This window comes from Anomaloglossus baeobatrachus, chromosome 6 (assembly GCF_048569485.1).
Source record: "Anomaloglossus baeobatrachus isolate aAnoBae1 chromosome 6, aAnoBae1.hap1, whole genome shotgun sequence".
NCBI lineage: Eukaryota > Metazoa > Chordata > Amphibia > Anura > Aromobatidae > Anomaloglossus > Anomaloglossus baeobatrachus.
The window spans coordinates 82,277,276-82,296,045 of NC_134358.1; the positions used below are offsets into that span (position 1 = coordinate 82,277,276).

The 18,770-nt window shown below is 48.5% G+C and overlaps 1 protein-coding gene across 1 annotated transcript in view; it reads right to left on the bottom strand.

The window, feature by feature from the left end:
• SNX31 (sorting nexin 31) overlaps positions 1-18,770 on the bottom strand; it is a 77,533-nt gene that overhangs the window by 25,315 nt on the left and 33,448 nt on the right. The window contains exons 7-9 of the mRNA XM_075316238.1: positions 18,319-18,406; positions 12,803-12,872; positions 481-573 (exon numbers count right to left, since the gene is read on the bottom strand). Of these exons, the coding sequence (XP_075172353.1) occupies positions 481-573; positions 12,803-12,872; positions 18,319-18,406 (251 nt within the window). The remainder of the gene's footprint in view (positions 1-480; positions 574-12,802; positions 12,873-18,318; positions 18,407-18,770) is intronic.

Below are 18,770 nucleotides of genomic sequence, written 5' to 3' on the forward strand. Positions count from 1 at the left end.
ATAGCTGCGGATTCTGGGGAGCAGCTGCGGGAAATCTGCGGAAATATCCACGGGTACATTGTCCCGTGGGCACATAGCCTTAAGCACTAGCATTGCCCACAGAGTGAATGTGGCGATGCCCAAACGACAAAAGCAGAAGTTGCCGGAGCAGGTTATGACATACAATAACCATTATCTGCATCAGCAACATTGAGGTTTACAGGAAGAGAACTGACACTGAGAAGGCGTGCAACACTTGCTCAAAGAACGGTCTTCTTCCAGCTGAAGATTCTCTGTGCACGGAAGGGGTAGCCCATGTGGTGGAATCGGCTGCACAATTGTCATTGATCCTCTGCTCTCAGCAGCGCTGTGCCTGTTCAGCAACAGCGCAAGGTGAGCGACACTCGCCCACATGTACCGGTATAATATCGATTCATACAGAAGCACTCCTCTCCCCTTTAAAACTATGCCATGTAGATAATTTTAGCCTTTCCACATTACCTTCACATGATGACTCGTCCTTATTAACTTTCTGAGGGTCGTTTTCTGTTCTTCTGTGGGTCTGGACCAGTTCATTCCAAATTCTTGAACAGCCTGTAAGTAAAGAGTGAAAAAAAACCAAAAAAAAAACAAATGGGTTATAAATCTGTACAAGTCTTTACTCCAGAGCCAGTGTAACAACTGGGCTGCAACTATGACAGCCAAGCCTTAATATGCTGTGGTTCCATGGTGGCCATGTTTTATGCAAACGCCATCAAGAATCACACTGTGGATATCTTCAGGCCCTTTATTACAAGTGCTGCTGTCAGCCATTACATCAGTCTGCTGCCTGCAGTACCAGCAAGTTCCCTCCTCTCTGTGGTGCAGAAATACAAGTAGTGAAACCTCTAAAGGCCATACAGCAGATAACATTGTTACATCCTCTCTCAGGCCTCTTTCACATGTCTGTGAAAATCGCGCACATTTTTTTCACGGATGTGTCAAAGTTGCGTATTGCCCTCCATGAGCCGTGTTCATGGCACACGTGTGTTCTCCATGTGTTATCCATGATAACACACGGAGTACGGGAACTTTCTGCTCACCTGTCCCTGGCGTTGCTGTCCGTGGTGCTGATCTTCAGTTCTGCTGACTCCCCGCTGCTGCTGCTTCCGGTTGCAGTGAAGTGAATATGCAATGAGCATAATGAGTGGGGGTCGGAAGCAAGTTAAGCAACGGCAGAGACAGCAGAGCTGGAGAAGGTGAGTAAAGGGTCAGTTTGCGTTCCGTGTGACACCCGTGATGCCGGAGAAAAATGGACATGTTGACGTGGGGAGCACATGGACACATGGTCCATGCCTGAACACGCACGTGAGCGCAGACCCATTGATTTTAATGGTTCTACGTGTGCCAGTGTTCTTCGGTACGTGAGGAAAAGGACCAAACACGTACCGGAGACAAGGACGTGTGAAAGAGGCCTCAACTGGAGGAACAATTAAAGGGAACCTGTCATGTCCAATATGCACCCAGAACCACGAGCAGTTCTGGGTGCATATTGTTAATCCCTGCCTAACCGTCCCTGTATGCACTAGCATAGATAGAGATCTTTAGAAAGAGTATTTCTAAAGCTCTTATCGTATGCTAATGAGCGAGGGGGACTAGTCCCAAGGGTGTTTCTTCCCTTACTAGTCAGCCCCATTAACATGTTAGCACTCCCACAGGGGCGTGCTAACATGCTAATGAATGCGCAGCATCAGAGGATGATCTCACCTCTCTGCTGCCATCACTGCCCGATGCTGGATTTCGGCTCAGTGTGTGGCGCCCCGGAGGCTCAGTCGCCACAGGGTATTGTATCTGACTTAAATTGCAATGCTTGGACACGGGTGATTAAGGAGTTAACCACTGGTGTTTTTCTCACTTACACAAAGCTGAGTCACCACTTACACTGGAAGCTAGACAGTCTGGGAATTCCAGGTTACCCAGGAAATAGCCACTAAGTCATCCAAAGGGTGGGGGCACTGAGTGAGGGAGTGAAACACAACCTGTTTCTAGTCAGAAAAGTCCGAGTCTCTGAACAACACGGTCGCAGGATAGGAGTGCTGCTTGAGAGCTTTTTCTACTAGACCCGGTCAAACTGGAAGAGGGCGAGAGGCAGCCGGTAGAGATAGTGAGGCAGGAGAGAACATGGTAGCTAGAAGTCCAGCGTAACTTATCACAGTGCCAGCACTGACAGGGTGCAGAAGCCCTAGGGCAGATTATACTCTTGTCTGCCAGAATCTGCAAGGGAAGGGGATTTCAAAGTCCCATCGCACACCACCCATTTTCCCGGAGCACAGTGACACATAGGATTCGGGGACGGGATTGTAGCCAGGCCCCACAGCACCTGCATACGGGACTGGACACGAGACATGGGGGTCTCCAAGCAGCTTCAAGCCACAGGTGTCCAAAACCAAGCGCAAGGAAAGGAGGTCTCACACTCCAGACACCAGTGATTGCTTCTGATTTACCCGGGACCGGCTGAGGCCCATCGCGACTGAGAGGCATCTCCAGGGCATCTTAAGAACTGAGTAATAAACTGAACCGCAGCTCCACGTTGTCTGTCTTTGCCGGCGCCCCACGCGTCGGCACTTCCGTGGCCTACTGCCCTAGTCATCCACCCGGGGCCCACTCCGCCTGTGGGTAGCGACACCAACCTGGCTGCCATAACACCTGCCCAGGTGATGAATTCTGCAGAGGCGGCTACTCCCTGGCTGTGTCTCACAGGTGGCGTCACATCCATCTTACTACTATCCCCATCATCCTCCCTCCTGTATGCCTCAGGGTCACGAAACCGGGCCGGGCCAGGCCAGCCCGTGACGACAGATGAACTGCACCCCCGGCGACGAGTCGGGTAAAACCACCTCGACCTCAGAGTGTTACAAGTGCGCATGACCCCGGACTTTCGGTCAGGTTTACTACTTCAGTTTGAAGTCGGGACGCGTACACCCTACATTCATAGTGTGCATGACTGAAAAACGGGTTCATGTGCACTGAGCAGAAATACAGCCTTGGGCGGCAATGGCAGCAGAGGTGAGTGAGATCATCCTCTGACGCTGCACATTCATTAGTATGTTAGGACACCCCAGTGGGCATGCTAACATGCTAATGGGGCAGCCTAGCAAGTAAAGCAACGCCCTTGGGACTAGTCCTCGCGCTCATTAGCATATGATAAAACATCTTTAGCATAGATAAAAAGCTCTTTAGAAAAAGGATTTCTAGTGTATACAGGTTAGGCAGGGAATAGTGTGGCACCCCTGAGGCTCCAGTCACCAGAGTATTGCACCCAAATTTGGGTGTAATGCTGAACCCGGATCTTGGAGGTCAGTACCGGTTTCAACACTTACAAATACATACCAGGTTGCCCTTGTCCCCGCTGGGAACTGGGCTAGAGTCAGGTAACAAAGGGGTCACCTACAGAGTGGTATTTATAGGATGCCCTTACACAGGGGCCCCAGTCCCACTAGCTTAGGACCTGGATGAATGAGCAGACGGGTCTCACGGGTGCTCTGGTGGGAAAGGAGAGTTCACACTGTTGCCGCAGGGGAGAGTGAATCTGCTCCCCTCAGAACCGGCGCCACTCCGGGCGGCTGGACCCTAGGGAAGATCATACTCCCCGCTGGTTTTCCAAAATCTAACAGGATGGGGGAAGTTTCAGGCTTCCTTGACCACACAGCACGCTAAAGCACAGTGCCAGAAAGGATCCGGGGACCTGGACAGCACCATACCCCATAGTGGTGTGACACTCTAGACTATTCAGGTCGTCACAGGGTTCTGCACAATCTTTCTCTCCCCATGCAGGGCTCAAACCCCCATGGTTCTGGGAACCCAACCTGCAGTACTGCCTCCACCAGCATTCACAAATCCTAGATACACTTTGCACCTCACCTGTCAGGCACACCAGTGGGCTGCTTAAGCTGGAATAGGACCGCCCACCTAGGGGTCAGGCAGGAAGGTGTCAAGTCAGTGCAGTGGTAGCCCTCGTGCTGTGAGGAGCTCTGAGGAAGCTGGGAGTTGTAGCTCCCAGGGGAGGCGCACACTAGGTCGCAGATGGTGGTCTGGACCTAGAGGAGTCGGGCCCCCGGTCGCAGGGGATTGAAGCTAGGTGCCTGGGACTTGTTTTGGAGGACGGTCAGCAGCCTGGGCTTAATCACCAGTCTGGGACCGAAGGCACGACAGGATACACGGACCCTAGGTCGGGGAGAAGCTTCAGGCTACCCGGCAATTAACCTGCGGAGGACAGGGCCTTTATGGACTATTACCACGAAGCTCAGAGATCAGGGGCACTAGCACAACTAGGGGGAGAGGGCTTTCCAAACAAGCGACCAACTGAAATCCCAAGCGTGAGCTCCTGAGAGCAGGCTCCTTCACTTAGCCATAGTGGGGAGCAGGTCCCGGAAAGCTCCAAGCTGACGAGCCACAAAAGACACTTTAAATTCAGTGCCAGGAGGCAGGTCACAGACCACCAGGCAGTGCTGCAGGGGACGGGACCCGGACGAGCTCCCCTCAAGAGACCGTGGCAGTCAGACTTGGTTTACCCTGTTGTCAGCGTCTGCTTTATGGCTGAGTGAGTACCTAATTAACCCCCTACAACCAGTGAGCCTGCACTTCCCCTGCATCCCAGAGCACCATCCAGAGTCCCGGTGCCTTCCCCTACCCGTGGAGGGTAACGTCATCTTGCTTCCCCACTGCATCACCCTGGGTACTCCTAATGGCAGCGGCGGTACTCCCAATTACCATACACCACAGGTGGTGTCACGAACTATACCTATCCCCTGTAAATCCCCTTCATTTGAGTGTGGCCCCTAGCCCCCGGAGACCCTCAAACCACGAGTAATCACCACCCCCGGATCCAAGCAGTTTGACCGCTGTAAGGGCGGAACAGTGGAATCTCGACACCTGCAAATAGGGACAAGAGTACTACTCGTGACGAACTGGGGTCCCCAAGTAGCTTCAAGCCTCTGGGATCCAATGCAAAGGCGCTAAAAAGGATGGAACCCACCGAACACCACACCGGACTGACCTCTGAAAAGATTCAGGTTCGACGGAGCCCATAACAGCAAGTTACCGATATTACCTGGGTGAGCAGCACAGCACAAAGTGAGTAAACCTGGAACCGCAGCCAAAAGACTTCCTCTTGATTACCGGCAGCCCGCGCCTCACACCATCACTACTCTCATCCTCATTCCCGGGGCCCGCTCCACCTGTGGCGAGTGATACCATCCCAGGCTGTTCATACCATCCGCACCGGAGGACAGCAACAGCTTATTCCTTGGCCGCATACCACAGGTGGAGTCACGACATTCATCCTACTACTGCTCCCATCATCTTTTCCCCACCATTTAATGTACACCTCGGGGCAACGAAGCCGGGCTAAGCTGGCCGTGACTACAGTCGATGGCCCAGCATTGAGTAGGTTAACCACCTGCCCCGTGGGGCGCTACAATAGCAATATGCACTCAACTGCTTGTGGTTCTGGGTGCATATTGGACCTGACAGGTTCCCTTTAAACATAGGGAATAGGGAACCTGACCAAGTGTTAGAGAATAAATACAGTTCAATATCATTTCTGAGGTGTGAAGACTTTCTGATCATTCTGCCCACCCTAGTAACATTAGGATCACTGTCTACCTCTGGTAGTTCTTCTGATTCTGGTAACATGCCTTCTGATATTGCCTGTCTGACTGCAGACCATCAGGCTGAGGATGCTAGGCACTGTTGGTACTTTGCTTATACTTGCTACCTCATCTTGGCTGTCAGGATACTGTTCAAAATGCCATGAATCATCTTGTTCTTGCGTTTTCCTCAGATATCGTCGATTTATCCCATCTGCTGTTACAATTTAATAGGACAGAGGTCCTAGTTTCTGGACAACCTTTGCCTTTTGCCAGCGTTTGCTGTAGCCGTATGTGGTCATTACTCTGGAAATTTGGCATTTCCATTGGAATAGGAAGCTGCCTATGTTGAGTCTTTAGTTGAGTTTTGATGTTTCCCACCAACTCTGGCTTTAACAGATGACTTAGCAGTTGGTAAGAGTGTCTTTGTACGCCTACTCATGAGTCTCTGTCCTGGACTGCTGTCTATGCCTTAAATGGGAGTGTTTCTATGATCCAGTATAGACAGATCTACATCAGTACCTGCCAGTTTTGCTTTTTGCAACAGTCTTGGCAATTTTTAATGCAGATATCTAAAAGACATCTGGTGTTCAAATTCCCATATCTTGAAGGTTTTGAACGCTTCTGAAGTAAACTGAGCAGCATTGTCAGAACACGATATCCAGAATGCCATACCTGGCAAAATTGGCCAAGTTTTTTTTTTAATCACTGTTCTCGCCCTTGTGTCCTGTAACAAATGAACCTACCTGAAGTTAGAAAAATAGTGCACTATAATCAGGTATTCTTTGTCATGTGAACACGCCTGTTCCAATTTTTGACCATGGTCTCTGGAATTTCATGAGGTTGCCATGTCTCCTTTTGTTGCTTATCACTGCAGGATGCACATATTTCACATTGTCCTATATAGTTTTTAATGTAGTCATTCATTCCTGGCCAATGAATAGATTCTCATGCTCGCCATAGACATCCTTCCCTGCCTAAGTGAGAAGAGTGCAGTGTTACCAGTATGTCTCTTAAGAGCTTCTGGTATAACTGCTCCATCTCCTTTGAAAATGATTCCTTGCTGCACTAACCGTTCATCTCTAATGTGGACGAACGGAGAAACTTCCCTTGGAGCATGTTGCTTGTACTTTGGCCAGCCCTGCACAATGACAGTCTTTAAAATCTGGAGACTGTTGTCCTTCTCTGTGAAAGTGTATATGATTCAACTTTTCTTTTGACACTGCCAGGTAGTCACATATTGATGGTTTCAATGTCATTCTCGTCATCATTTGTGACAGGTAGGCACTCTCTGCTTAGGAGTATCTGCAGTCAGCAAGTCTCTTCCTGGAAAGTAATAGATATCTATATCGTATTTTTGAAGTCCTAACAGCATGCCCTTAAATCCCTTTGGGGCATTTAGTAGTAGTTTCCTTGTAATGCTCTCCAAAGCCTTGTGACCCAACTGCACAGTTAACTGTTAACCATAGGTGGACTGGTCAAAACTTCTCCAACCCATATTTCACAGCCAATAGCTCCTTCTCAATTTGAGCGTATCCCTGAAACTATTAGAGCTTTGCTTGCAAATGCGATTGGCTGTTTGTTCTGCATTAATCACCAGTCTCAGAGCGCAGCATGAGCTGCTAATCAGTCTGTGGAGCCTTGTTCTGAGGCGCCATAGGTTTTGATCTACGTAATCTAGGAACATTGTGGGAACCACTGACTAAAAAGGTACAGTCACACTAAGCGACGCTCCAGCGATCCCACCTGGCAGGGATAGCCACGGTACACATCGGGTTACTAAGCAAAGCGCTTTGCTTAGTAACTCGATGTGTACCGTGGCTACGTGTGCAGGGAGCCGGCTTCTAGAAGCTGCGGACGCTGATAACCAAGGTAAATATCGGGTAACCAAGCAAAGCCTTTGCTTGGTTACCCGATGTGTACCTTGGTTACCAGCGTCCGCAGAAGCCGGCTCCCTGCACAGTCAGATCGTTGCTCTCTCGCTGTCAAACACAGCGATATGTGCTTCACAGTGGGAGAGCAACGACCAAAAAAAAAAAAAAAAAAAAAAAAAATGGTCCGGGACATTCAGCAACGACCGGCGACCTGACAGCAAGGCAAGGTCATTGCTGGATGTCACACACAGCAACATCGCTAACAAGATCGCTGTTAGGTCACAAGAACCGTGACTCAGCAACGATGTCGCTTAGCGAGACGTGGCCTTAAGTCAGACCTAGGAACTTTGCTTAAGAATAAAATTTGTTTGGAGATGTGCGAAGGATAAGGGATCTCACTCATTTTCTGGTCCTTGTTCCCTTTTGGAGATAAGTAGGGGAGCTGGTCCATAGCGTTCTGGGGTATGAGGTAGCCTTGGACCCATTTAACCCCTTAAGCGTTTTGCGTTTTTCCATATAAGGGCTTTTTTTTTGCGGGACGAGTTGTAGTTTTAAATGAAACCTTAAGTTTTACCATATAATGTACGGGAAAACAAAAAAAAAAAAAAAAAAAAAAAAAAAAAAAAAAAAAAAAATCGCACAATAGTTTTTGGGATTTTTATTTTTCACCATGTTCACTGTATGGCAAAACTGATGTATCATCATACCTCAGGTCGGTGCAAGTTTGTAGACACCAAACAAATAGGTTTACTAGTATCTCAGGGGTCAAAATTCACAAGTTTGGCCAAAAAGTGGCGCACGTTTTGCTCCATTTTCCAAAACCCGTAGCGTTCTTTTTTCGGGATCTATGGCTCAGTGATTGCTTATTTTTTGCGTCTCGAGCTGACGTTTTAAAATGTTACCATTTTTTTGCGGCGGGGAGATATGAACTTTTAGGATTTTTGTTATATAAAATTTTTTTTTTTTTTAATTTTTTTACTAGGTCCCTTAGGGGACTCTAACGATCAGCAATCTGAATCACTTTCAGTTCTTCAGATCACAGCTACAGAGCCGAGATCTGCAGATATGCTGCTTTAGTCTCAATGCCGGCACTGAGAAAGTGGCTCATGTTCGCTACAAGTGTCACCACATGACCCTGTGCTACTATGGCAACCACCGGAAGTCACATGATCACGCACGTGACTTCCGATGGGGCGGGAAAAGTCAAAGTTATGGCTGCGCGCATATACACATCTCGTTGCCAGATTTTGGCAACCCGTTAATAGTTGCGGGTGGAACGCGATAACTCGCAATTAGCAGGCACACATCAGCTGTTGAAATCAGCTGATATGCGTTGATCACCGCGGCCTGCCCACAGCGATCATAGTGACACGATCCATGACGTACCCAGTACTAAGGGGTTAACTACCTTCTCAATGTTCCACCTCTGGGGGCTTCAACAAATTCATCCAGGTTGCTTCTCCACATATGGACTTTAGTGAAATGCTTGATAGCCTCATTTTGTAGAACCACCCCCCCACCCCAAAAAAAACAAACAAAAACAAAAAACAACCCTTCCTCCCACTTTCCAGGACTTGCAGTTGAGGAGCAGAGAACCGAAGCAGATGGGAGTACCTTACCGCTTGCATCAACAGTCAGCTGGAAAAATTTCAGTATATGGTCGCCCTGGGACCTTTTTGTGGACAGTACACAACTAGTCAACAGAACAAAGAATTTACATCTTCAGTGCTCCATACAGGCGTTTTACATTAATCATATTTGTTAACCTTCCCTGCTCTTTCCTACCCAGTCTTTCCCTACCTCCCCCCCCCAGAAGTCTTGTCTGTTCTTGTCAAAGACTTCATATGTAATTTTGAAGTTTTGTGTTTAAATGAAAACACTTAATAAACAGTTTAAAAAAAAACATGTAATCAAGGGACAGTCCTTTATTTCCCTTTAGGTCTTTCAGGGCTTCCATTTGTGGACTATGTAGAACTCCCTGGACTACAATGGACCTGCATGGATTTTGTTTGTTTTTTTTTTTTAAAAAGTGAGAACTGGGGAAAAAGGGCAGCATTTTCTTCTAAAACTTACCCCCATTACTAACCCAATTAGTAAAAAAGGAATCTGACACATCTCCATTACCAACACCAGGGCTTGATGCCAGCTGACAACCATTACCCCAATTGGCAAAGCACCAGGGCAATCGGTAAGAGCCAGGCAGAAGTGCTAAACTTGGTACATTAATGCGATTCACAGCTTCTGGAGTGGCTGTGCGCTAGTATTTTTAGGCTGGAAAGGGCCCCAATGACCATAGGCCTTCCCAGCTGGGTAATATCAGCCCGCAGCTGTCTGCTTTTGTGATGCCCTGGACCCCAGGGAGGGGGGGGCACAGGTCACTACACAACACCATACACTCCTTCCCTGGACAGGTCACACCAGTCAAAACATTAAACCCTTGTTGCCTCCCTCCAGGGTTGATGTCCACACCAGGTGGGGCGGAGCCAGGTGGTTGGCCCGGCCCACCGAGGAGTTCACAGCCTGGAGGCGGAAAAAACCACAGTAGTTAGTTGGAGAGTCCAGTCTTGGGCAGCAGAGTGAGAGGAGCAAAACTGTTGGTGTCTGGGTTAGAGCCCAGGCACTCCCAGCAAGGTCGGCAGACGGTGGTGGCTGTCTGCAGGAGTTTGTAAAGGTCAACAGAACCGTAGGACCAGGGTCGGGCGGTGGCCCGCCGGTACCGAACCGGGGAGCAGATTGGACCCAAGCACCAGGCAGGGTACTCAGACCCCGACTAGGCTTAAAGCCAACCTCTAGTCAAATTTTCTGATTGCGGTCTGGACCTCAGGGGTTCATTCCCACCAAAGTCCCGGTTGAAGGCAACAGCCCAACCGTTCCGGATAAGCGCCACCGCCAAGGGTCAGAGATCCACAGGGCCAGCGTCTGCGGGCAAACGGGCTCCTTCAGCACGTATACATCGGGGAGCGGACTACCGATGCCCAGGCATTGGAGTCAACATAAACACCGGTACAGGGAGACGACAGCCACCATCAACCCATCCAGGGAGAACACCGCAGCCGGCTGCGGGCCCCATCCATCCAGCAGTTTGGTTTACCAGAGACTCTGTCCATCTGTCTGAGTGAGTACACCTGTGCCATCCGGCACCGCAACCCTGCACCTTACCAAAACCAATCCTGCGGAACCCTCCTTCCTACCGGGCCCCGGGACCAACAGCCCCTACCCACAGAGGGGTCAACACCTAGCTGCTCCCCACCATCGCTCCCGGGAACCACGTCACTAGCAGCGGTGGTGCCCACCATCACCACAACCCGTGGGTGGCGTCACGAACTCTATATCTATCCCAACAATCCAACTCTCCGTTTCACTCGAGAGTGAGGAGCGCTGCTCGAGCCCCGGGTCCAGCCCGCTCGAGCCACCGAGAAGGCACCGGATCCGAGCGCGATCTCCCCCGAGCAGCCCCCGCAACAGGGAAGCTGGCCCCGCCACTTTGCGGCTTATCAAAAAAATGTGCTGAAGGGGGAGGGGTGTCAGACTCCCACATTTTACCCCCCCTCATTTGGTTAATAGTTATAATATCTGTACAGTTTTTATTTGCTCTCCATAATGAGCAAGCATGGTTCTCCACTGCTTATTACTCGGTCGAGCATTGGAATTTCAAAATGCTTGAGTGTCCCATTCACTTCCATTAGTCTGTCCTCAATTCACTCCTGAGAACCCAGATACTTGATTGAATGTGACCATGCTCACTCATCACCATCTTTGCAAATCTTTAAAATAACCCTCAAAAAAAACAGTGTTGTGCAAAGAAAAAAAAAAAAAATAAATAAAAGCACATGTGTGAAGGGGGCCTAAAAAGCTTTTTTCCTTTAATGTTTTACATTTGGAGGTGCCAATGGGCAGGCACCTTAAAACATGACCTCTTACTCCAATGGCTTTTTGGTCAAGACTGGCGTATGCAAGTTACATATCCGCAACCTACTATTTTGTATAAAATTTTGATAAAAAAAAAAAGTTATAAACGGCCTCTAAAGAATTAAAGTGCGATCTTGTTAAATGGAGGCCTAGAAGCGCACAGTTTCACATCACTTAAGATTTTGCCAAAAGGAAGGCCATATTATCAGGAGGCTTTAGGACAGATGTCTCAGAACACACAGCCAGCATGCGGCCCCTCACGCTGCTTGTTTCAACCCACAGGCACACCACATAGTACCGCCACCCCCTCTTGACTATTGCAGCTTGTGTAGGGGCCGAAGCAGTCACTGCTTTATTTCAGATTAGTGTTTTTGCCATCGCTCAGTAAAGCTCTCTGCACTATTCCAATGGCAACCACTGGCCAATCAGAGGCAAGCAGCTGATACTTATGATGTCACCTGCTTGCATCTGATTGGCCAGTGGCAGCAATTGGAATAGTGCAAAGAGCCTGACTCTGCGAAGCAAAATGTTAATCTGAATTTTAGATGAAGCATTGATAGCGGCCATTATAGTCAAGGCGGGTGGCTCGTGTGTGCTGGATGCATGAAGCAGGAGAGGACGCCAAGTGATCGGAGGACAGGTGAGAAGAGTGTGATTGGACATTTCTACAAGAAGAGGACCTGCAGGGGCACATTAGTAAAAAGGACAAGATGGGCACATTACTACAGGGTGAGCAAGAGTATGGGGAGAAGGATTGATACATTACTTCAAGAATAGGGAACAAGATAGGGCACATTACTAAAATTATTATATGGTGCAAATTGTAAAACTCTTACAAGAAAAATTATAAAAAGCACAACACTACCAAATTTTTTTATATACATCTAAACAGAAAAGTGCACTTTTTATAGCAAACGAGAAAAAAAATAAATTTAAAAACAGTGATCCAAAAGATTGAGAAAAAAACCCACAAAAAGACACAAAATAAAAAATGCTTTGCCCTGCAATCAATGAGGGCCCCCACACAAGTTATTTTTTTTTTTCAATGTGCGGCCCATACACCCAGCCAAGTTTGAGACCCCGGCTTTACAATATGTGCACACAGCATTTTTAAGATGCCGGCAAACCTGCCAAGGTTTTCCTAGACAAAACTGCTTTAGGAAAAGCTCTTCCAAAGTGACTGATGTCTGTTTTGCAGCAGCTCAGTCGCCATATGTTTTCTATAACTAGTGAGCAGTTGCGAAACAGAAGGAACCAGAGGAATGATTCTGCTACTTCAGACTCTTCATGGTTTACAAACCCTATATTGCAATAAATGCAATTTAATACTAAAATATGCTCAGCATGGTCAAGTGTGTTTTTTTTTTTATTTACATTGCAGTGCATCATGTAGTTTTACATGTTACATCATACCTGGGTATACAATAGATCCACAGCCGCTGGGCAGCCCATCAGCATGGCGTCATTAGAGGGCGTCATATACCTGCGGACACAAGGATAGCATTACATTTGGTGTACTACATGATGTGATTAGATACAATATTGCATTAGCTTATTTTTTTGTTTTACCATTTATAGTTAAATATTTGCATAAAGATTTTATGTGAGAACAAAATAGGACTATAAATTTCAAATTAAAGGGAATCTGTCACCAAGTTTTTGCCAGCTAATCTGAGAGCAGAATAAGTGCGCACAGTGCGTTTTTCGCGGCGTTTTTGCGCGTTTTTCGGGTGCGTTTTTGGCCTCAAAACTGCAGGACTTTGCTTCCCCAGCAAAGTCTATGAGTTTATTTTTGCTGTCCGCACACATTGTTTTTTTTAGCTGCGTTTTTGTGGTGCCACAAAAACGCAGCATGTCAATTATTCCCGCATTTTTCATCCATTGAGTTCAATGGGATGTTGAAAGACGCAATGAGAAACGCAAATAGCTGCGTTTTGGTGCGTTTCTAAGACCAAAAACGCAGCTATAAACGCAGGAGGTGGGTAGTAAAGTGTAGTGTACAGGAAGAGGATTCCTTCTGTCAGTATATACAGAAGCGTGAATCCTCCCACCACCGTCACCGTCGCTTCCACCTCCCGTCCTGTGCATGTATGCTGCCGTGCGGCGCCATGTCTGGGCGGGAGGTGGAAGCGGCTGCGAAAACAAAAGTTAGTAGAAAAAAAAAAAATAAAAAAAAAGTTATACTCACCTGTCTGCAGCAATGCCCGCTCCCATCTCCTCTCACGGTATCGCCACCACCGCTCCAGCTGTGTGCAGACGGCCGGGAAACCTCCGATGGATGCAGGACCTGGCGATGGATCACCTGATGCAGTCACCTGACGCATCAGCTGATCGTAAGTATCGCGGTGACGCGGGCGCCCAGCCGGTATCAGCGGATTCGTCAGGAGACTTCATCCCTGATTACCGGCAGCTGCTGCAGCGATCGGACGGGATCAGACTCCCGCCCCATCGCTGCAGGAGCTGCCGGTAATCAGCACATAAGTGAGTATTATTTATTTATTTTTATTTTTTTGCACCGATGCATCAGCTGATTTGTATAAAAGCCGATTATACAATCAGCTGATGTGTGATGTGATTCAGGCACTGTATCCTGACACATCATCTGATCGCTTTGCCTTCCAGCAAACCGATCAGATGATATTGGATCCGGATTGGACGGCGCGGGACCCTGACCCAGGATTACTGCGGAGGGGTTTTTTTTATTTCAATAAAGATGGAGTCACTAATTGTGTTGTGTTTTATTTCTAATAAAAATATTTTTCTGTGTGTTGTGGTTTTTTTTTTATCTTTACTAGAAATTCATGGTGGCCATGTCTAATATTGGCGTGACACCATGAATTTCGGGCTTAGGGCCAGCTATACAGCTAGCCCTAACCCCATTATTACCCGGCGAGCCACCCGGCATCAGGGCAGCTGGAAGAGTTGGATACAGCGCCAGAAGATGGCGCTTCTATGAAAGCGCCATTTTCTGGGGTGGCTGCGGGACTGCAATTCACAGCGGGGGTGCCCAGAAAGCATGGGCACCCTGCACTGTGGATTCCAATCCCCAGCTGCCTAGTTGTACCCGGCTGGACTCAAAAATTGGGCGAAGCTCACGTCATTCTTTTTTTAAATTATTTCATGAAATTAAAAAAAAAAAAAAAAAAAAAAAAAAAGGGCTTCCCTATATTTTTGGTTCCCAGCCGGGTACAAATAGGCAGCTGGGGGTTGGGGGCAGCCCGTACCTGCCTGCTGTACCCGGCTAGCATACAAAATATGGCGAAGCCCACGTCATTTTTTTTGTTTGGGGGGGCAAAGAAATCCTGCATACAGTCCTGGAAGTTCGACAGCTGCTGTCTGCTCTCCTGCATACACTATTGGATGGAGGATGCTGAGCCTTGTAGGTCTGCTCCCCCTGACTCTCCCTCAAGCATACAGTCCTGGATGGAGCATGCTGAGCCTTGTAGTTCTGCAGCTGTCTGCTCTTCTGCATACACTAGTGGAGAATGAAGAACACATTGAAGAAGGAAATGACAGACTTTTTGTTCACTGATAAACGCATAAGGACGCAGTGAGCAAAAACGCAGCAAAACGCAGCAAAAAACGCACCAAAACGCGTGCGTTTGCCGCGTTTTTCCGACGCAGGTGCGTTTTTAGCGGCCAAAAACGCACAAAAACGCAGCGTCAAAAAAACGCAGTGTGCGCACATAGCCTAACATAGGGGCAGAGATCCTGATTCTTAACTTACTGAGCTGCTTAGTGTCGTTTTGATAATCACTGTTTAAAATCAGCAGGGGGGGGGGGGAAATCAAAATTACAAGACTACTTTGCGTGCATATTCATGAGGTCTGTATATAAGGCCGGAGTCACACTTGCGAGTAACTCGCGCTAGTCTTGCTATGCATCACCCGGCACGGCTGCACACTAACAGGAGTGGGTCAGCTGCCTAGAAATACATGCAGCCTACCCACTCCTGTCTGGAGAATGTGCGGCCGTGCCGGGTTATGGGATGTGAGACTCGGATGAGTCACTTGCACGTGTGACCCCGGCCTAACTGCTAGATCTGCAGCAGAGAAAATGTGGCGCCCCTGAATGACAGGTTCCACATTAACACCGGATTCCACGGACACGGACACACACGGAGGTGTAGATTGTTTTCTGCCAGGAGATGCAGGTCTATGAACCTGAGTTTACAGAGGTCTGGTTACTTGTGGTCACAGGTGGAGTACCATGGGAACCTCCTACTGTGACTGCAACTTACATGAGTAAAGCCTCCGTCACATTTAACGACTTCCCAGCGATCCTGAAAGCGATATAACCTGATCAGGATCGCTAGTAAGTCACTGGGAGGTAGCTGGTGAGATGTCACACAGTCAGACCTTACCAACGACGCAGTAACGATCAGCGACCTGTATAACGATCTTGGCGGGCGTTGGGACTGTTAGGAGGTGTTGGTAGCCGTGAAACACAGTGAGGTGTCCTGGCCAGCAGGACATCGCCTTTGAAGAAAATTGTCCCAACCATTCAGCAAGGACTAGCAATCTCACAGCAGGGGCCTGATCGCTGGAAGGTGTCACACAACGAGATCGCTGGCAAGATCGCTGCTGCGTCACAGAAACGGTGACGTAGTAACGATCTCGTTAGCTATCTAGTTAGCGATCCCTGCGTGTGACGGGGCCTTAACATCACTTCACAGCAGGCAGTCATGTTCTATGGCACTCGCTGCGAGCTTCAGATGTAGCAGAGCTGAAAACATCGTAGGACCTTGTGAGAATTACGTTGGACCTGCAAGGGTGTTTTGGGGTTTAATAAAGTGGTGAAATAAGGTTCTTTGTCTTTTAAGTCAAATAAAGGATTTTTTTGGGTGTGTGTGGAGTTTTACTTTCAGACTAGATGTGTGCATATATGTGTGCATATATATGTGCATTTCATAGACCTCCCATTACTAATCTAGGGCTTTGTGGCAGCTGTGGTCTCAACACCTCAATACACTGACTGCCACTGCATCAGGGTGTGGCGCCCTGGACAAACCAGGGGCCACAGAGCACAACACCCACACCCCCCACACTCCCAGCAGGCACACCGAAGTCAGACACAAAACCCTTTTTGCTTTCCTCCAGGGGCTGATTATCACACCAGGGGGTGGGCCAGGTGGTTGGTCCCGCCCACCGAGGAGTTCACAGTCCTGGAGGTGGGAAAACCAGGCAGATTAGTTGTGGAGTTTGAAGTGGAAGGAGGAAAGTAGTAAGAGAGCAGCCTGAAGTTGGTCCGGGTGTGTGGCCCGGACAGCTCAGCAAGGTTGGCAGACGGTGGTGACCGTCTGCAGGAGTGGCCTATCCGAGTTACCGTAAGGACCGTGGACGGGCGGTGGCCCGGCGGTACCGGACCGGTACACAAAGAAGCCAGCACCATCTGGCAGGGGCTTTTCGGACCCCGGCAAGGCTGGGAGTCGCCGTGAATTTGCCGAATCCGTTAGTGAAGGGGACCTCCTGGGTTTCCAAACAGTCAAGTCCCGACAGAAGGCAACAGTCCAACCAACAGAGGGAGACACCGCCACGGCAACCGTTTCTCAGAGCCAGCGCCTGCGGTCAAAGAGGGGCTCCTCCAGCCCGTATCCAAGCTGGGGAGCGGGTTACCGGTGGGAACCCATTGGAACCATCTACCATACCTAGGTGCAGGGAAAGGCAGTCACCATCAACCTGCCGGGAGAAAACACCGCAGCCGTCTGTGGGACCCGTCCATCCAGCCGAGTGTTTTACAGAGAACTGTGTCTTCATCATTGGGCTGAGTGAGTACCACCGTGTCGTGCGGCACAGCGCTGCCCCTGCGACCCTGCACCTCGCCAGGCCCCGTAACCCACCTGCCGTCCATCCCTACCCCATCACCGGGCCCCGGGACAACCAACCCCCTACCCACGGAGGGGAGAACTAACAACAAAGCTGCTCCCCGTCACCGCTCCCGGGATCCCCGTCCAGAGCAGCGGTGGCGTCACCATTATCACCACAACCGTGGGTGGCGTCACGGACAATAAATCCCCACAATCAATCCAAACCCCCTTTTCACTCACGGGCGAGGAGCGCCGCTCGAGTCCCTGGGATCCGGCCCACCGCTCGAGCCACCACCGAGCAGCAGCACCACCAGCGGCCGGACCCGAGCAGTGGGAGAGCGCAGCGTCCCCTCCTCCGCCCGCGACAAGGGCAATTGGGAAGAGCCGGGTAAAATGCCAGGATTGTCACATCTAATGGATGCAACAATGCTGAGCAGCTGCAGGCTGCTGTTTTAGTTTTTTTTAGGCTGGGGGGGCCCCCAATAAGCATGGGCCTCCTCAGCATGAGAATACCAGCCCCCTGCTTTCTGGCATGAAAATTGAGGGGGACCGCATGCTAAACGAAACCCCCCCTTCCCCCATCACATGCGTTTTCTTTATTTTGATAAGGCTGTGGGCTGCAGCCATATGCTTCATCCCTGATGGGTATCATAGTATGGGGGACACTACCCCAAAATATTATATTTTTATGCCACGATACGGACCAGCATACAGCGCTTGTGATGGGTTGCAGGCATAAGCTGTCACACAGGCTGGGGGAGTGTCTGACTGCAACCAATCCCAGATCCAGGTGGGCAGTGAAAGTAGTGCATATGGATGAGCAATAATGAGCGGCCCCAAAAGTGAAGGAGAGTTTGCAGGTCCATCCATCACTAGTCATCTGTTCATTAATTTCTCTGGTCACCTGATAAAATCTGCACAAGGCAAGTATAGATAAAGATCTTCCTCCAAATCCTTTAACCAAATTACTCCATGTTTTTTTATTATAGTCTTTTGCGATGAGGCGATTTACCATTAACCACACAGCTTTTTCCAGGGAGTTCATCTTTTGTCTTCAGTTTTTGTATTGCAATTAATAAAATTAAGGTGAAGAAAAAAGAAAATTATCTTTTTGCAAACTTACCACTTCCTGATTTCTATCTGATACAATTCATTATTTATGTTCCAAACGGTTACAAATGGAATTTCGAAAGGTACAACCCTCTTCACCACTACAAAGAACAGAAGCTCAGTCAATGGTACAAAAAAAAAAAATATCTATATTACACACATACACAATTAAAATATCTTTTGAAATTATATGTAATTCAGAACAGCATAATAAATTATAAAAACCCACAAACACTGCTGTACTCCAACATGACAATCTGGTGATTACCTAGGGCTAAGTAATGCAATACTGTGCACACTGACCCTATACATTGGTCCCCACACACGTAAGGAAATGGTCACCTTCAAAATGCAGCCCATGGTATATAGGAGTGGGAGAAACCAAAACAGATTATATAGTTGCAAGGTAAATAATTCAGAGCAAAAAAAAAAAAAAAAAAAAAAAAAAAAAAAATTGTAATTTAA